This window comes from Geotrypetes seraphini, chromosome 7 (genome assembly GCF_902459505.1).
Source record: "Geotrypetes seraphini chromosome 7, aGeoSer1.1, whole genome shotgun sequence".
NCBI classification, from domain to species: Eukaryota; Metazoa; Chordata; class Amphibia; order Gymnophiona; family Dermophiidae; genus Geotrypetes; species Geotrypetes seraphini.
In genome coordinates, this window is record NC_047090.1 from 57737711 (window position 1) to 57756468 (window position 18758).

At 40.3% G+C, this 18758-nt stretch overlaps 1 protein-coding gene across 3 annotated transcripts in view; it reads right to left on the minus strand.

Annotated features, from left to right (window-relative positions):
* Nucleotides 1-18758, minus strand: part of SMC1B (structural maintenance of chromosomes 1B) — an 896774-nt gene that overhangs the window by 513381 nt on the left and 364635 nt on the right. For all 3 annotated transcript variants that reach the window (XM_033952101.1, XM_033952100.1, XM_033952102.1), the window contains exon 11: nt 10607-10786. In XM_033952101.1, coding sequence (XP_033807992.1) covers nt 10607-10786 — 180 coding nt within the window. The remainder of the gene's footprint in view (nt 1-10606; nt 10787-18758) is intronic.

An 18758-nucleotide genomic window follows, 5' to 3' on the forward strand; every position in this document is an offset into this window, starting at 1 on the left:
CTGGGGAGAATGGCAGACACCGGCCCTGTACTAACTCCCATGGACAGGGGAAGCAGGAAGGGGTGCTGATGGACAGGGGGGGGAAATGAAGGGAGGCCTACTGCTGGACAGAGGGAGCAGGAAGAGGTGATGATGGACGGGGGGAAATGAAGGGAGGCCTACTGCTGGACAGAGGGAGCAGGAAGAGGTGCTGATGGACACGGGGGGGGGAAAGGAATGGAGGCCTATTGTTGGACAGGGGGAGCAGGAAGAGGTGCTGATGGACACGGGGGGGGGGAAATGAAGGGAGGCCTACTGCTGGACATGGGGAGCAGGAAGAGGTGCTGATGGACAGGGGGGAAATGAAGGGAGGCCTACTGCTGGACAGAGGGAGCAGGAAGAGGTGATGATGGACACAGGAGAAAAATGAAGGGAGGCTTACTGCTGGACAGGGGGAGCAGGAAGAGGTGCTGATGGACAGGAGGGAGGTAAAACAAAGGGAGAAGGGCTGCTGCTGGATAAGGGGAGCAGTGAAGGGGTGGTGGTGGACACAGGGGAGGTAAAAATAAGGGAGAATGGACAGGAAAAAGCGGCTAAGGAGACAGAGAGAGAAAGAAATAAAGACAGACACACATATATTCTAGCACCCGTTAATGTAACGGGCTATAAAGCTAGTACTTAATATAGCAGTGCTGATAAAGAAACCAGTGAAGGAGTGTTTGTATTTGAAACTCACTCAAGCCTATTTTCTTCTCTCTTATGAGCCTCCTGATATCCTGAGAACAAGGCCTAAGCAAGAACCTGGGTGTGACATCCAACCAGGCTGAAGAAAGCCAAAGCTTCACTGAATGCAAGCAGGCAGCCATTATCCATATCTGCCTATTGGTTTAGTGTTTGTTTTAAGTGCTGTATTATTTTTCTCTTGTGCACTGCATATTTTCTGTTTTACCTTTTTTTTCTGTTTTGCTCTTTTTGAGACTGATTTTGTCTTGCTGGAAAACTTGTTTGATTTGCAAAGACTGCATAATAAGTCTACTTTTGTTTTCAACAATTAAACCTTGCCTTAGTGACTTCTGTGAGCTTTTCTGGGTGGTCTGTAAAAGTGCTTTGGCAAACCTTATTAGCCAGCACTGCCTGTAGGGCCTTCTCCCTATTGAGAGGCAGGCCTAGTATTTAGTGCCGCTTGGTGGTGGGTCACCGCAGTGTTCTTAGCGGAGACGGCCAGGCGACACCCCGCAGCGACCACTATTTTTTCTCTCCCTGTTTTGGCGGGTTACCCGCGGCTACTCACAGCTAGCCGCGGGTAACAACCACCATGTCATTCTCTATTTGCCACCTATCCCATGACTCTTTAATTTTCTCAGGAGCATCTCATGAGGAACTTTATCAAAAGCTTTCTGAAAATCTAAATACACAACATCAACTGACTCACCTTTATCCACATGTTTATTCATACCTTCAAAGAAGTCAAGCAACTTGGTGAGGCAAGATCTCCTTTGGCTGAACCCATGCTGATTCCATCTCATTAAATCATGTTTGTCTACTTGTTCCACAATTTTATTTTTTATAATTGTTTCCACCATTTTGCCTGGATTGGTAACCTTCGAAACAAATGGCATGACATCATCCTGTTGTTCTACTTCACTGTACTGTAACAGCTAATCCTTTGGATTGAAAAACGCCCACTTAGCCGCTTTATTGACAAGGGGTTTTGGGTATCCACGATCCACAAACTTTCTCCTAAGCCCTTCAGCCCATGCCAAATACTCCTCATTGGTACTACAAATACGGCGATATCGTAGAAATTGGGCAAAAGGGATACTGGTCTTCATGCCATTTGTTTTGAAGTTTACCAACCAATCCAGACACATCCAATGGATTGTTCAATCTCATTTCAGGATCCTACGAGTACACCCCTGTTTCAATGAAAACTGAAAAAAGCACAAACATCATCAAAGCAGGTGCCATAAGGGGTCAAAAGATACTATGAGGAAAAAATAGCTAAGGAGGTGCAAAACTTCAAGCCATTCTTTCAATAAATTAACGGGAAACGACCTGTGAACATAAGAAGTGCCTCTGCTGGGTCAGACCAGAGGTCCATCGCGCCCAGCAGTCCGCTCGCGCAGTGGCCCATCAGGTCTAGGACCTATGTAGTAGTCCTCTATCTGTACCCCTCAATCCCTTTTTATATATATATTTTTTTATCCTACCTTATCTATATCCTTCTAACTGTACCCTTCTTCATCCTATATCTTCCCTATCTATATCCTTCAATAACTTCTTCTTTCAAGAATTTATCCAATTTCTCTTTGAAACCCTGTAAAGTACTCTGTCCTATCACACCCTCCAGAAGCGCATTCCAGGTATCCACCACCCTCTGAGTAAAGAAGTACTTCCTGGCACTGGTTCTAAATCTGTCCCCTTTTAGTTTCTCCGAGTGCCCCCTTGTTCCTGTAGTTCCCCGTAGGCTGAAGAATCTGTTCCTCTCCACATTCTCAATGCCCTTCATGATCTTATATGTCTCTATCATGTCTCCTCTGAGTCTCCGCTTTTCCAGGGAGAAGAGCCCCAGTTTCTCTAGCCTGTCTGCGTATGAATGGTTTTCCATACCCTTTATCATACGTGTAGCTCCTCTCTGGACCCTCTCAAGTATCGCCATATCCTTCTTCAAGTATGGCGACCAGTACTGAACACAGTACTCCAGATGCGGTCGCACCATCACTCGATACAGCGGCAGGATAACTTCCTCCGTTCTGGGTTCTTGATGATACCCAACATTCTGTTTGCTTTCCTTGCAGTGGGGCCGTTGGATGACCGAGGAATGAAGGGAGTGATAAAGGAGGACAAAGCAATCGCCGACAAACTGAACACATATTTTTGCATCTGTGTTTACCGAAGAGGATATACACAACATATTAGAAGCCGACAGGCTATATGTGGAAAACGAAGATGGGAAACTGAGGAGGGTTGACGGTCAGTTTAGAAGAGGTATGCCGGCAGATTGATAGGCTTAAAAATGATAAATCCCCGGGACCGCATGGCATTCATCTGAGGGTAATCAAGGAACTGGAAGGGACTATAGCTGAACTGCTTCAAATGATAGCCAATCTGTCAATCAAATCGGGAAGGGTTCCGGAAGACTGGAAGGTGGTGAATGTTACACCGATCTTCAAGAAAGGTTCAAAGGATGATCCGGGAAACTACAGACCGGTGAGTCTGACCTTGGTACCGGGAAAGATGATAGAGGCGCTGATAAAGGAATGTATCACTGAGCACCTTGACGGGCACGATCTGATGAGGACCAGCCAGCATGGCTTCAGCAAAGGAAGATCTTGAATGATGAACTTGCTGCACTTCGAGAGAGTAAACAGACAGATAGACAAGGATGAACCGGTCGACATTGTATATCTGGATTTTCAGAAGGCTTTCGACAAGGTTTCACATAAATGACTACTTCAAATAATTGCGAGCCATGGAATCAAGGGTGAAATACTCACGTGGATTAAAAATTGGTTGGTGGATAGGAAACAGAAAGTGGGAGTAAATGGACAATACTCGGACTGGAAAAGCATCACCAGTGGAGTGCTGCAGGGTTCGGTGCTTGGCCCGTGCTCTTCAACATATTTATAAACAATAATAATAATAATAACTTTATTTTTGTATACTGCAATACCACAACAGTTCAGAGTGGTTTACATACACAGCGAAGATACAATGCAAGGGAATGTACTATGTAGTTGAGAGCAGTTTACAATGCAGGGGACTGTACATATTCAGCATAGGTGTTTATACAGCAAAGATACAATGCAGATTTACAATGCAAGAGACTGTACATATGCAGAGGAGATATTTATACAGTGAAAATACAGTGCGAAAGACTTATAAAGCAAGATACAATGCAAGAGACTGTATAATGCGGTTAAGATATGCAAAGATAATTACATATATAGCGAGGATACAGTGTGGTGAATGACAAGAAGAATGCAACCAGAATCAGTTACGGGAGGGTGCTGAGGGGGAGGGGTAAGTAGGAAGGATGGAAGTATTGGATTGAGGGGGAGGAAAGGAGAGATCGGGGGAAGGAAATTGGTACGACGAGTGAGGTGATTAAATTTGCAGTTATTCAGAGTAGTGAAGACGCAGGAGGATTGCGAACATCTGCAATATGACATAAACAGGCTCGAGAAAAGGGCCGCAACATGGCAGATGAGGTTCAACGTGGATAAGTATAAGGTGATGCATGTCGGTAACAAATATCTTATACACAAATACAGCATGTCCAGGGCAGTACTTGGAGAGACCTCCCAGGAAAGAGACTTGGGAGAAATGGTCGACAAGTCGATGAACTCGTCCGCGCAATGCGTGGTGGCGGTGAAAAGGTCAAACAGAATGCTGGGAATGATTAAGAAGGGATCACGAACAGATCCGAGAAGGTCATAATGCCGTTGTACCAGGCCATGGTGCACCCTCACCTGGAGTACTGCGTCCAGCACTGGTCGCCGTACATGAAGGACATGATACTACTCGAAAGGGTTCAGAGAAGAGCGACTAAAATGGTAAAGGGGCTGGAGGAGTTGCCGTACAGTGAGAGATTAGAGAAACTGGGTGTCTTCTCCCTTGAAAAGAGGAGACTGAGAGGGAACATGATAGAAACATTCAAGATACTGAAGGGAATAGAGACTTAGTAGATAAAGACAGGTTGTTCACCCTCTCCAAGGTAGGGAGAATGAGAGGGCACTCTCTAAAGTTAAAAGGGGATAGATTACGTACAAACGTAAGAAAGTCCTTCTTCACCCAGAGAGTGGTAGAAAACTGGAATGCTCTTCCGGAGGCTGTTATAGGGGAAAACACCCTCTAGGGTTTAAGATAAAGTTGGATGGGTTTCTGTTGAACTGGAACGTATGCAGGTAGGGCTGCGGGTATGGACTGCTGGCCATGATGGACCACTGGTCTGACCCAGCAGCAGCAAATTCTTATGTTGTTAAGAAATACCAATTTGTATGACTTATTGAGCCCTAATGAGCTCAAGCCTTTGAATGATGATATGTTGGAAATCAGAGGTGGATCAATCAAAGAAATGGAACTCAAAAAGTATAACACCCTCAATACTCATCAACAATAGTTCAAAGTTTGCCATATACTCTAACTCTCCTATTTTATTTTGTAGGCTTCTAGTGTTTGTATACAGACACTTCAAATTGTGTTTTTTCCTTGAAACCACAGGCTGCTGAGAAGACAGGGAATCTTTGAGTCTTTTACTGGAAAACAGAAGACAGAGAGTGGGCATAAATGGGAAGTACTCAGACTGGAAGAAAGTAACTAGCGGTGTGCCTCAGGGCTCGGTTCTTGGGCCTATCTTATTCAATATCTTCGTAAATGACCTGGAAGAAGAAACGACCAATGTTATTGTCAAGTTTGCAGATGACACAAAGCTATGCCGGACAATCAGGTCACAAAAAGACAGCGAGAAACTTCAGAGAGATTTGAAGCAACTTGAGAGATGGGCAGAAAATTGGCAGATGAGTTTTAATGTGGAAAAATGCAAAGTGATGCACCTGAGCAGAAAAAACAAGGAGCATGAGTATAAACTGTTAGGTATAACATTGGGGAAGAGCGAACAAGAAAAAGACATAGGGGTACTGATAGACAGGACCCTAAAGCCGTTGGCTCAATGCACAGCTGCGGCAAAGAAAGCTAACAGGATGTTAGGCATGATAAAGAAGGGAATCACGAGTAGATCAAGGGAGGTCATAATGCCGCTTTATAGAGCAATGGTCAGACCACACTTGGAATACTGTGTCCAACACTGGTCTCCATACCTGAAGAAGGATATAACACTGCTGGAGAAGGTGCAGAGGCGAGCGACGAAGCTAGTAGAAGATATGGAGAACTTGAGCTATAAGGATCGCCTCAGAAAACTGGGATTATTCACCCTTGAGAAAAGAAGACTGAGAGGGGATCTGATAGAGACTTTTAAATTGCTAAAAGGAATCGACAAAATGGAGCAAGCTCACTCACCAGCAGGGGGAAAGGATGGAGAGCAAGAAATAGCTTTATTCACATTGGCGAATGTGACCCAGACTCGGACCAGAGGTCATGGCCTGAAGCTGAGAGGGGACACGGCCAGGACAAATGTCAGAAAGTTCAGCTTTACACAGCGAGTGGTGAACGCCTGGAACTCTCTCCCAAAAGAGATGGTGGAGGAAACTACCATTCTAGAATTTAAGGGAAAATTGGACGCACATCTTCTTGCAGGACACATTGAGGGATACGAGTGACTAATGTATGCACCAGGGTACGCCTGGCTGAGCCTCCGTGTGTGCGGATCACCGGACTGGATGGACCCCAGGTCTGATCCAGTGCAGGCATTTCTTATGTTCCTCTTAAACCCTCCTGGCTTTCTTTCACCATTATTGGAACCTCTCTACTGGGACTCCCTAAAGATCCTGTTTCAATAATATCCTCCAAGGATACCTCACAGTGAACCATCCGCTCTTGGCCAACTGTTGGCTTTCCCCCACATCTCAGTTTAAAAGTTGCTCTATCTCCTTTTTAAACGTTAATGTCAGCAGCCTGGTTCCATCCCGGTTAAGGTGGAGTCCATCCTTATGGAACAAGCTCCCTCTTTACCAGAAGGTTGCCCAGTTCCTAACAAATCTAAATCCCTTCATCCCTGCACTATCGTTTAAACCACGCATTGAGACTTCGGAGCTCTACCTGCCTTTTGGGTCCTGCGCATGGAACAGGGAACATTTCTGAAAATGCTACCCTGGAGGATCTGGATTTCAGTTTTCTACCTAAGAGCCTAAATTTGGCTTCCAGAACCTCCCTCCCACATTTTCCTATGTCATTGGTACCTATATATACCAAGACAGCAGGCTCCTCCCCAGCACTATCTAAAATCCTATTCATGTGACCCATGAGGTCCATCACCTTCGCACCTCAGCAGAAAATTAAAAACAGATGACCTCATGAGCTGGTGTCAGGCAGGAAGGCACTTGCATATGTGCTGTGTGGGCAGCCTCTGCCTGTATCCCTAGGAGAAGCTCTGTGACTTTGAATAGGAATACAGTTGAGTGCCTGGAGCCATGAAAATTAAAGTGCCCTGAGCCTCTAAAGGTTCTGATCTACTATCAGGCAGGGTCTTGGGGTGACAGCCACCACAGAATTAATAAGATCATCCAGGTCCCTTGTAAATAATAACTATCCCATAAAAGGTATTTTGGCAAGAGTATCTTTAGAGGTGGAATCACCATCCTATAGTCTAATCCAGAGCATTCTATGAGCATCAATGGAATAAGCTGACGCATCACCCAGGACATCAAAATGTCATACAGGGCATCAGCCAAATAGTCCAAACCAGAAAATAAGCTGAAAAGGATTGAAGCCTCAATCTCCATAATGCTCAACCTGGAAAGGCAAACGCGTGTGACAACAGAAGCTGCTGTGACTGCTGTGACTCCCAAAGTCACTACCTCAAAAAGTCTTCCGAGAACAACATCCATTCTGCAGTCCTGCATGTCCTTGAGCAGCACACCGCTAGTGACCTAAGCCATTAAAGAATCCATGATAGGTTGACTAAAGAGTTTCTGACATCCCAGTGTCATAAGATACAGACAGGGCATGGCCCTCGCTACCAAGAGAGTCCCCTCTGGCGAGTTCACTGCTCCAAAATCAGGATGTCAATATCAGGATGCTAGGGAAAGGCAGAGGACTGAGTTCTCATACCAGACATAAGAGAAGTAGACGGAGCTTGCTGAGTAACTAAATCAAACTCATGAAGAGACTCTGCAATAAGATCCGGCAGGACAGTGGACAAAAACATGCAGCAAACTGTGTGATCGTTTCCTGGTTCTAAAGCCAAAGCTGTATACTTTGAGGGAAAGGCAGAAGAGTGGAGATATGATAGACATTTAAATACCTATGTGTCGAGTCTCCTTCATTTGAAAGGAAGTTCTAGAATGAGAGGGCATAGGATGAACTTAAGAGGTGACAGACTCAGGAGCAATCTAAGGAAATATTTTTTTTTTACAGAAAGGGTAGTAGATGCGTAGAACCATCTCACGGAAGAGGTGGAAGAGAGAGAGAGAGAGAGAATATGTCTGAATTCAAGAAAGCATGGGATCTCAGAGAGAGGAAAAGATAATGGTTACTGTGGATGGGCAGACTGCATGGGCCATTTGGCCTTTATCTGCCATCATGTTTCTTCTATGTGTACATTCCCGGGTTCCCAGCCACTCGAAGACAATCCTCCAAAAGAAGGGATCCACAAACTAGTCATCATCATTAGTGTCTCCAGTGGAAAGGTCTCCCAAGTCTTGAACAGCAGCAGACTGTAATGAAGAAAAACCCTGCAAGGCAACGCCGCGAGAAGACAAGTCAGAGGCACAGCGAGACTGCGCAGGAGAAGCACGAGTCTCATGAGAGGTATTCTGCAAAAATTTCTAAAAGTTTGAGATGTCCTCAGAGCCCTGGTGCGAGGAGTCACCCTCTGATGACTGTAGCTTGTGATTCTCGGGCTGTGGGGTGTCTGCATTATGGCGAACTGCTCTGTCTGGATTTCCAGGCCCTGAAAATAGATAAGGACACCCAAACGGGCTGGCTGCCCGTGTAGTCATCTGCATGAGAGGAGAGGTTAAGGTGGCTGTTCCTGCCTCTCCAGATCATGCTATGCAGCACATGTCACAAGGACACTCCTGAGGTTCACAGAAAGGTACCTATTTCATATGTAGTGGGGTTGTCCAATTATACAAAAATTATGGTTACATTGTACCTGCTTAATTACAGATAAGTTTAGTCTTTAAACAATTCACCAAACAGCACAATAATTGGAATAGAAACATAGAAAACATAGAAAATGGCGGCAGAAAAGGGCTATAGCCCACCAAGTATCCGCCCCCTTAAAGATCCCACGTGAGTATCCCATTTTCTTTTAAAATCCGTCACGCTGCTGGCCTCAAACACCTGCAGTGGGAGTCTGTTCCAATGATCCACCACTCTTTCGGTGAAGAAGTACTTTCTGGAGTCGCTATGAAACTTCCCTCCCCTGATTTTCAGTGGATACCCTCTGGTGGTCGAGGGTCCCATGAGACAGAAGATATCATCTGAGAGATCTTCCGAGAGAGTATTTAACAAACTTCAAAACGGAAGGTGTACAATATGCTGTAGAGGCCTGCGATGCTTGTTGGTAAGAAGATGGCTTCTTAGCAGGCTTGCCCGATGAAAGAACAGCATCCGATGTCGATACCTACAGTACCGATGGATCAGATTTATCAGTGGAGTCCATGGCCAAGCCAAACAGCTTTTCCTTCTGGATATATTGAGCCTTTAACAACCATTTCTGTAGTGTAGAACAACAAGTATAAGTGTCTACTCAATGCTCACGCCCCAAGCACTGTAAGCACCAACTGTGCAAGTCAATGATTGAAATAGGGCGCTGGCATCGACAGAACTTTTGAAACCGCTCAAAGGTTTAGACGTGGACAGAAAAATTTCAGCAACAATGGCAAAACACTTAATGGTGAAACTGAGGTTGAACTTGAGAAAAGAGGGCCCAAAAGCCCAACTGAGGAAGAAAAAAAAAAAAAAAATTTTTAAAATCTTTTAGACTGAAAACACTATAAAAATAAAACAAAGAAGGAAATAAAGCTGAAGGGCAAAAATGAACAATGTTGCTGGGAAAGCAACGCAATTTTGGATGGAGTACAGAAAAACTACACTTCTTCACTCCGCGGAAAATGAAGAACTGAGGAACCACGAGCCATCTTTAGGAAGAAAGGCACTCACGCATGCACAGTGTGGGCAGTCATGAAATTTCTAAAAATTTACTGCGACAGTGCACTCTTCACACCCCTTTAGGGGGTGAAGAACTTATGTGCACAACGGAAGAGCGGGACTTGGGTGTGATTGTATGTGATCACCTTAAGGTTGAAAAGGTGACGGCAAAAGCTAGAAGGATGCTAGGTTGCAAAGGAAGAGGTATGGCCAGTAGGAAAAAGGAGGCATTGATGCCTCTGTATGACTTTGGTGAGACCTCATTTAGAATATTGTGTATAATTCTGGAGGCCACACCTTCAAAAAGATATAAAAAGGATGGAGTCGGTCCTGAGGAAGGCTACTAAAATGGTGTATGATCTTCGTGATAAGGCATATGAGGACAGACTTAAAGATCTCAATCTGTAAAATTTGGAGGAAAGGCGGGAGAAGGAAGATATGATGGAGATATTTAAATACATACGTAATATAAATATGCAAGAGTCAAGTCTTTCATTTGAAAGGAAACTCTACAATGCGAGGGCATAGGATGAAGTTAAGAGGTGAAAGGCTCCGGAGTAATCTGAGAAAATATTTTTTACAGAAAGAGTGGTAGATGCGTGGAACAGTCTCGCAGAAGAGGTGGTAGAAACAGAGACTGTGTCTGAATTCAAGAGGGCCTGGGATAGGCACATGGGATCTCTCAGAGAGAGAAAGAGATAATGGTTACTGCGGATGGGCAGACTAGATGGGCCATTTGACCTTTATCTGCCGTCATATTTCTATTCAGACTTCGTGGATGACATAACCCACATACGAGAATATCTGCCTACTTGTCCTAGGATAAAATAAAAAGTCAAATTTATTTACTTACTTTCTGTCTCTCAGGACCATCAAATGCAATCTGTTTTGCATCTTTAACAGTCTCACAGACCAACCCATTGCCACAAACAAAATGAATTACTTTCTTCAGTGAAGCAGTAGCAGTGTGTACAACATCAATAATCATTTTGGCTCCTCTTATCTCCCTCAGCTTTTCATTAATTGGTTTTACCTGAAAAGAAAGCATAATAAGCTAAGTAAAATAGGCTACGGTATACATTGTTCAAAACTAAAATAAAATCATGAAAGGTATTCATGAAATCCATTATTTTAATCAATATAGCTATGTTCTATATTGTCACCATACATCACCAGGACGGGCCAGGCCCAAGCAGGTATGGCTGAGAGAGCACGGAGCATATGGTGCTGCCCGAGCGATAATATCAGTTCCCTCCGATAGATACACCTGGTAGTGGCTTAATTAATATCAGTTCCCTCTGATAGATACACCTGGTAGTGGCTTAATTAATATCAGTTCCCTCTGATAGATACACCTGGTAGTGGCTTAATTAATATCAGTTCCCTCTGATAGATACACCTGGTAGTGGCTTAATTCAAAAATCCAAACAGTTTTATTTCTTCATGGTCAAAGGCAATATAACAGTTTAAACAATAAGCACGTCTCACTTTATCACCAACAAGCCTCTATAGTTCATCAGTGCTTAACTTGAGATTTCACACAAAATAAAGGTTCAAAAAGAAAAAAAAACAGTTTCAAAAATAATTCTCAATGAGGCCTCTCCAGGGCCTATGCCTACCCTAAGGTAGGTCTTCACTGTAGCTCAGCTCCCACAGACAAAAATGCCTCTCCAATATAGGGAATTCATTTAGCTTAAAGCTACACCGTATTTTCAAACATTTCTTTAAGGCAAAAACTCTTTTACTGGCAGTGTCAGGCTGGATTGGCCACACTGGGCTCTTCTCATAGCAGAGCCCAAGGGCAGAAAGGGACCTCCTCCCACAGCGACTGTTGATTGTGGTCCCTCCCCAATAGGACCCACAATCCAGCAAAAGAAAGAAAAATACAACTCCCCCTGCCAGTGCTATGCAGTGCAAACTGCCACAGCCTAGAAAAACACAGGTTCTTTTAAAAGTTATATACTGCTACACCATCTAAAATAATAAATATGTATGAAATTTCTAAATAATTTTTATTATTATTAATTTTTTTATTTTTTTGTGTGTCATTTTTCATAAAGGGAAAAGGCTTCAAGCACTCAGTTTGTCTGCTATTAGCAGACTAGCCAATAGCAAGCTACCACTAGTCAAAAACCTTTATTTTATTATAATTCATTGAATATAAAACTTTCAATTTTTAATTTTTCTTATTTCATATTTTTAAAGCCTTTGTTCACTAAATATTCATATTCAAGAGAACCTTAGCCACAAAATTAGTACTTAACTTGGAAGCTGTATTGTGATATCCAAGCTAGGACCTTCACATGGCCTTCAGGGTCTAAAGTAAACTTTCCAAACTTGAGTTTACTTGGCCAGCCAGCCCCTTTACTTCTTTAGCAAACAATTTCCAACTTCTAAGCATAACCTCAGCATAACCTCTCAGCATAACCTTAGTTCAAGCAATATCAGTTTCCATTTCACACAGGTTAGTTTCAGTATTTCCCTCACTAAAGTCCATGACTTCTGGGTCTAAATACTCATTCTCAGAAGTTTCACTCAGAAAATATTCTAACATTTCAGAATCAATATGAGTAGATCTGACCTGTGCATTCTGTTGAAGTATGCTGCTTCTGGTCCTGGGAACTGGTTTTCCTTCATTACACTGTTTCCTCTCCAGCTTGGATTGGTTCAGTGGCTGCCTCCCTTGTGAGCACTGCTGCTGGCTATTATAAGCCTAAGGATAATGAGCCACAAGTGTGCCCTGTTCCCTGCTAAATTGGTGACTAGAATGTTTCCAGTTTTGCCTCAAATTGGGTCCCCCATGAATGTTGTGAGCCACCTGATAACTGTTCCCTCTATTGGTTCCCTTAGCTTTTTGTTCCACATTCCTTAACCCAATTCTAGGTGAATGCAAATGGGTATTAGGCTGCTCACTGTTAGAATGTCCCTTGCTATTTCTGGTTCTGGGTTGAGGTATTGGTGGTGTTATTTCATTTGGGGTTTTTATTTTCCTTTGCCTGACGCTAGGAATAGGTGTTTTCCTGCTACTCTTCACAGTCACAGGGTCTTCCCTGTGACAATATTTAGAATGCTTGTACTTTATAATAGCTTATTATAATGATTAATGATTTTTGTTCTTTTTCCTTATACGACAATTTTGAAAGAAAGGGGGGGTGGGTGGGTAATGATAATTTAAGAATATATATATGAGCATCATAAAATATTAATATTCATATGATATATATTAATTGTATATGAATCTGCGAGGGGGGTGGGGATTAAATTTTTTTTGGTGTATGTTACTGAAGATTTTTCAAGTGATGATGTACTATTTTGTTCGATATTTATTGTACACTTGATGTAAGTTATAAAATGAATAAAGATTAAAAAAAAAAAAAAAAGAATGCTTGTACTTTTTGTTCTATTTTTCCTGTGAGATTTCTACCAATTCTCAAAGCAAAACGTTAAGGCCCGGATTCTGTGATTGGCACCATTATGAGCAGCCACCTAAAAAACAGCTGCTGATCATGTCTCAATCACAAAACAGCACTGTTTGCAGAATCACAGCTACATGAAAGATAGGCACCAGAAATATAGGCCAGTGTTTTAAAGGCCTACATTTCCAGTACCTTTCACAAGAATCTCACCTATGGAGGCGTCTTAAGACACCAAACGCCACATACAGCATTAACCACACATCCAGTGGCATTAGGCGTCATGAGGTAGGATAATGGCGGCCTTTCTGGAGGCATCCTTAGGCGCCTGTTTTTTTTATAAATTGAGTTTTAATTCATTTTTAATTAGTGCACCAATTAAACCAATTAAGTCAGGCGATGGTAGATCTAAGTTCGGGCGCCATTTTTAGAATCAGGGAACTAAAAAAAAATAAACTCAAAGGAAGTTTAAAATAAAACGAACATGTTGAAGGAAATATAAAGATAAGAAATAACTCTTATAAAAAGAAAACGCACCACTTCACTTGACTTACGATAAAGAATAAAAAAAACTGGCAACAGCAGAGAACTGGCCTTGGACTGAGCTGTTCTTACCCACTCAAAGCACCAAGAATGAGAAATGTGGGCCAGGATAGTGCTAGGACAACAACTACTGAGAAGAAGACCAGTTTCTGCTTTGCTTTCCAGACCAGTACCTCTTCGATGCTTGCAGGGGACAATAACCCACTGCATTACAGATGAAAAATATGCAAAAACCACAGTATTTGAAAGGACGAGCTCATATCAGCAGTGATGGGTACTAAAATGCCTAGAAAGGGGTATATATTGATATCTCAGGAAATCCAGTTCTTAGCCCCTTGTATCCAAGAGAGAAGTGTGGGCTACAGCAGAAGTAAAAACTCTGAAGAAGTCCATGGCTCACATCTCAGTCTCGTGCGCTGTGAGGAAAAATGGGAAGATGGTTGTGCAGGGTTTGGTTAAAGTAGCCCTGCCAAAATACAAGGGATCCTGAGATCTGAGCATGGCACAAGTATCTGTCTGAAGTGAACCTTAAGTGATGTAAATAAGTTCAGCTTTTTTAAGATATGATACATGCTTAGTTCTACAGCTAATAGGTGGGTGAAAGAATAAAAACCCAGCAGTACATCAAAAAAAAAAAAAAGCTAAGCTCAGAACAGAACAAGATACAAGGTATATATTCAAAAAGAAGGCAGACATCACTACAAAATACGATAAAAGGAGGAAGGTCATCTTTAAGAAGACGATGGAGAGCTGGCAGCCCTCATAGTCATGACTCTCTTATATTTATTTTTTGGCTCACTTTAAAACTGCTGTATCGGAGGCAAAACATAAATGAACTATTTATTGTCATCTTATAAAAAGACCTAATAGTTAAATTTTATGTATTACTATGAAAGTATTAATTACTGCTTGTTACTGATCAATTGGTTGGAAATCGCTACATTGAAAGGCTATTTATTTTCAAGATGTTACAGCAAGATATTGTTAAAGTCCACCTCCACCTATAATATATACAATTATAAAAAAAAAAAAAACCTATTTAGAATATGGTGAAGGTTACTTTAACAAATATAAATGTTGTGATCTCTTCTGTGATAGTAATGCAGTGTGTGACAACCCCAAGAAACTCAGCCCAAAAGGATGTTATAATTTAAATAATACAGTAATATAGTAATATATAACCATATTTAGACCTTCAAGAAAAGACATTCATATATGAGAGATTGTAATGTTGTCTCTAAGTGAAAATGTTGTTTTTCTAGATATAACATAGTAAAGTTAAGGTAATTACTTCTTTATTGAAAAAAAAATAGAGAACTATATATATATTTAAAAAAAAAAAAAAAAGAAAATTGGAAATTGGAAATCAAATATACTCCTTAGATAAGATAGACAAAAGTAAGGAGAGGTTATCAAATATAGGCAATTCCTTATATAATAAAGAAATAAAAAAAATATATAGAATTTGAAAATAAATATAAAAGAAAACAAAGATATAAAATTATAAACTAATTCAGTAAAATGATATGTTATGATATGTTATTAATATGGAGTAATAATTATAAAATTATAATATTTTAGCTTGTAATGGAGTAATGTCAAACCTGATCTATTTTGCGTTTCCAAGTGATCGTATACATATGGGGTGGGAAGGGAGGGAATGGGAGGGTATTAAATTTTAAGGATACGGGCAAAATAGGAAATTCTTCAAACTATCTTATATATGGGAAAATAAAGTTTATTAAAAACACTGAAGATGGGATTATTATATTACAAATTACAATAATATAAAATGTATCTTAAGATAATCTCTTTAAATGTTAATGGTCTCAATCACCCGATTAAAAGAAAAAAGGCATTATTATTTTTGAAAAGACAAAACGCTGATATATGCTGCATACAAGAGACCCATTTGTCAAATAATGAATCCATAAAGCTAAAAGGTGATTGGGTCAAACAATGTTTCTTTTCTGCAGCAATAGGAAAAAAAGCTGGTGTTGCTATATTAATAAATAAAAAATGTACTGCTTCATTTAAATTTAAAAGTGTAGAATTGCTGTATATCTGGATGCCAAATTTATTATTTTCTTTCAAACCGACGCCTCAGCCCCACCACTCCACCGCATATATTGCGGGAAGCATGTTGTGGTGCTTCATCATTGGCTGTCAAGTTTTGAAAAAAAGTTTTTTAAGCTTTAAACTTTCTTTTTTACTTATTTTTGTGAATTCTCAAAGAATAAATATCAACATGATTTAAATTTGCTTCCCATCATCTTATAAATTTTATAAATTTTAAAAGTAAGTGGTACTTATCCTCAGCCAAAAGCCCAGGGAGCCAGACCCGACATGTTTCACACGTAAGTGTTTTTTCAAGGGTCTCCCTGAAAAGTGAACAGAAGGGTTGTTACATATGGTTATGTCCTGCCCTTCATAAAGATATATTCAACAATGTTTCAAAATGTGTGCTTACCAGGGGTGCCGCTGTCATCCGACTCCTATCATTTGTGAGAAAAAGATGGCGGCGGCGTCCTCTGGTCCCTATTTAAATACTCCCTTCAAACAGAGAAAACTCCGCCCCCTACAGTTGATTGGACCTAGCTAGAGTTGCAGTGATCCCCATTCAATCTCACTGTTGAGCCCACGCGGTTCAACAGTGTCCAGCATAAAAATAAATCTTTGTTCATTTTCATTTAATTTAACAGAATCTCCCCCTCCAGCCCACCCTGTCACTTTTTTTATGACACGCCATCTGTTAAATTAAATGAAAATGAACAAAGATTTATTTTTATGCTGGACACTGTTGAACCGCGTGGGCTCAACAGTGAGATTGAATGGGGATCACTGCAACTCTAGCTAGGTCCAATCAACTGTAGGGGGCGGAGTTTTCTCTGTTTGAAGGGAGTATTTAAATCGGGACCAGAGGACGCCGCCGCCATCTTTTTCTCACAAATGATATGAGTCGGATGACAGCGGCACCCCTGGTAAGCACACATTTTGAAACGTTGTTGAATATATCTTTATGAAGGGCAGGACATAACCATATGTAACAACCCTTCTGTTCACTTTTCAGGGAGACCCTTGAAAAAACACTTACGTGTGAAACATGTCGGGTCTGGCTCCCTGGGCTTTTGGCTGAGGATAAGTACCACTTACTTTTAAAATTTATAAGATGATGGGAAGCAAATTTAAATCATGTTGATATTTATTCTTTGAGAATTCACAAAAATAAGTAAAAAAGAAAGTTTAAAGCTTAAAAAACTTTTTTTCAAAACTTGACAGCCAATGATGAAGCACCACAACATGCTTCCCGCGGTATAAAACAATATATGCGGTGGAGTGGTGGGGTTGAGGCGTCGGTTTGAAAGAAAATAATAAATTTGGCATCCAGATATACAGCAATTCTACACTTTTAAGATTTTCAAGACTGTACTGGATACACTTTATTGATAAATTTGCCATATTTCATTTGCTTGAAGTTCATTTAAATTTAAGGCAGCTGACCCTCTTGGAAGATGGATATATGTAGAAATGGACATGGGAAATACCACCATGACGCTCTTTAATATATATGCCCCTAATTCGAATCAAAATGAATTTTTTAAAACTCTACAACAATTGATTCTTCCACTGGCCACTTCAAATTTAATAGTGGAAGGGGATTTCAATGCTGTGATGAATCCATTGATGGATAAAAATCCGAGAAGATTTATAAAATCATTAGGACTTGATAATTTGGTACAATCTTGTGATTTAAAAGATATTTGGCGAATACTTCATTTTGATGGTCGAGAATTTTCGTTTTGTTCACAAGTCCATAACTCTTTTTCTAGAATAGATTATATTTTTGTTTCTAATCAATTAGTACATCAAGTCACACAGGCTGTCATTGATCCAATTATATTATCAGATCATGGTGGAGTGTGGATTGAAATTAAAATAATAGATCAAAATAGAAATAAATCTATATGGAAATTAAATAATACATTGCTTGCAGATAATGACTTTTGTACAAATCTTATGGAAAAAATGAAAGAATATTTTCAAATTAATGATATAGAAGAAATTTCCATAGAGACTTTATGGGATGCTTTTAAAGCATATATTAGAGGACAAATTATTTCTTATTCAGCAATGCAAATAAAAAAAGAAAAAAAACAATTTGCAGAATTAGAAAAACTAATAAAGTCTCTAGAATTAAAATTAATTGAAAAATGGGATTATTTGACACAACAAGAATTGTTTAAAGCTAAAGGTAAATATAATGAAATTTCTTCAAAAATCATTAGAAAAGATTTATTTGTACAACAAGCTCTGTATTATGGAAATTCAAATAAAGCAGGAAGAATGCTAGCAAATTATCTCAAAGCAAAAAAAAAGAAAACAAAAATAATTGCAATTCAAAATGAGAATAGAGAAATGTTATCTCACAATGATCATATAATAAAACAATTTTTGAAATTCTATAAAAAATTGTATTCTTCCGAGCCTTATTCAGAAAAGGAAAAAGATGGTTTAGAATTTCTGAACATATAAAACGAAGTTTAGAAGAGCCAATATCCTTAAAAGAATTAGATACAGCATTGAAGTCCCTTAGGGTTGGATCCGCTCCAGGTGGAGATGGTTATACAGTAGAGTTTTATAAATCATTTCAAAACATTACAATGCCCTATTTATTAAAATTATATCAGACACAACTAAATAAAGGTTATATCACAGGTACTATGGCTGAATCAATAACTATAGTTTTACCTAAGCCAAATAAAGATCCCACTTTGGTTTCAAATTATAGACCTATTTCTTTAATAAATGTAGATGGAAAAATTCTGACCAAGGCATTAGCATTAAGATTGGCTATCATTATTGATATGCATCAGACAGGTTTTGTTGCTCAAAGACATTCATCTCATAATACTAGATTGGCACATCACATGTTGTATTTGACAAAATCCATTAATGACCCAACATTCTCTATTTCATTAGACGCTGAAAAAGCTTTTGATAGAGTGGAATGGTCCTTCATGTTTCAGGCAATGGAATGGTTTGGTATAG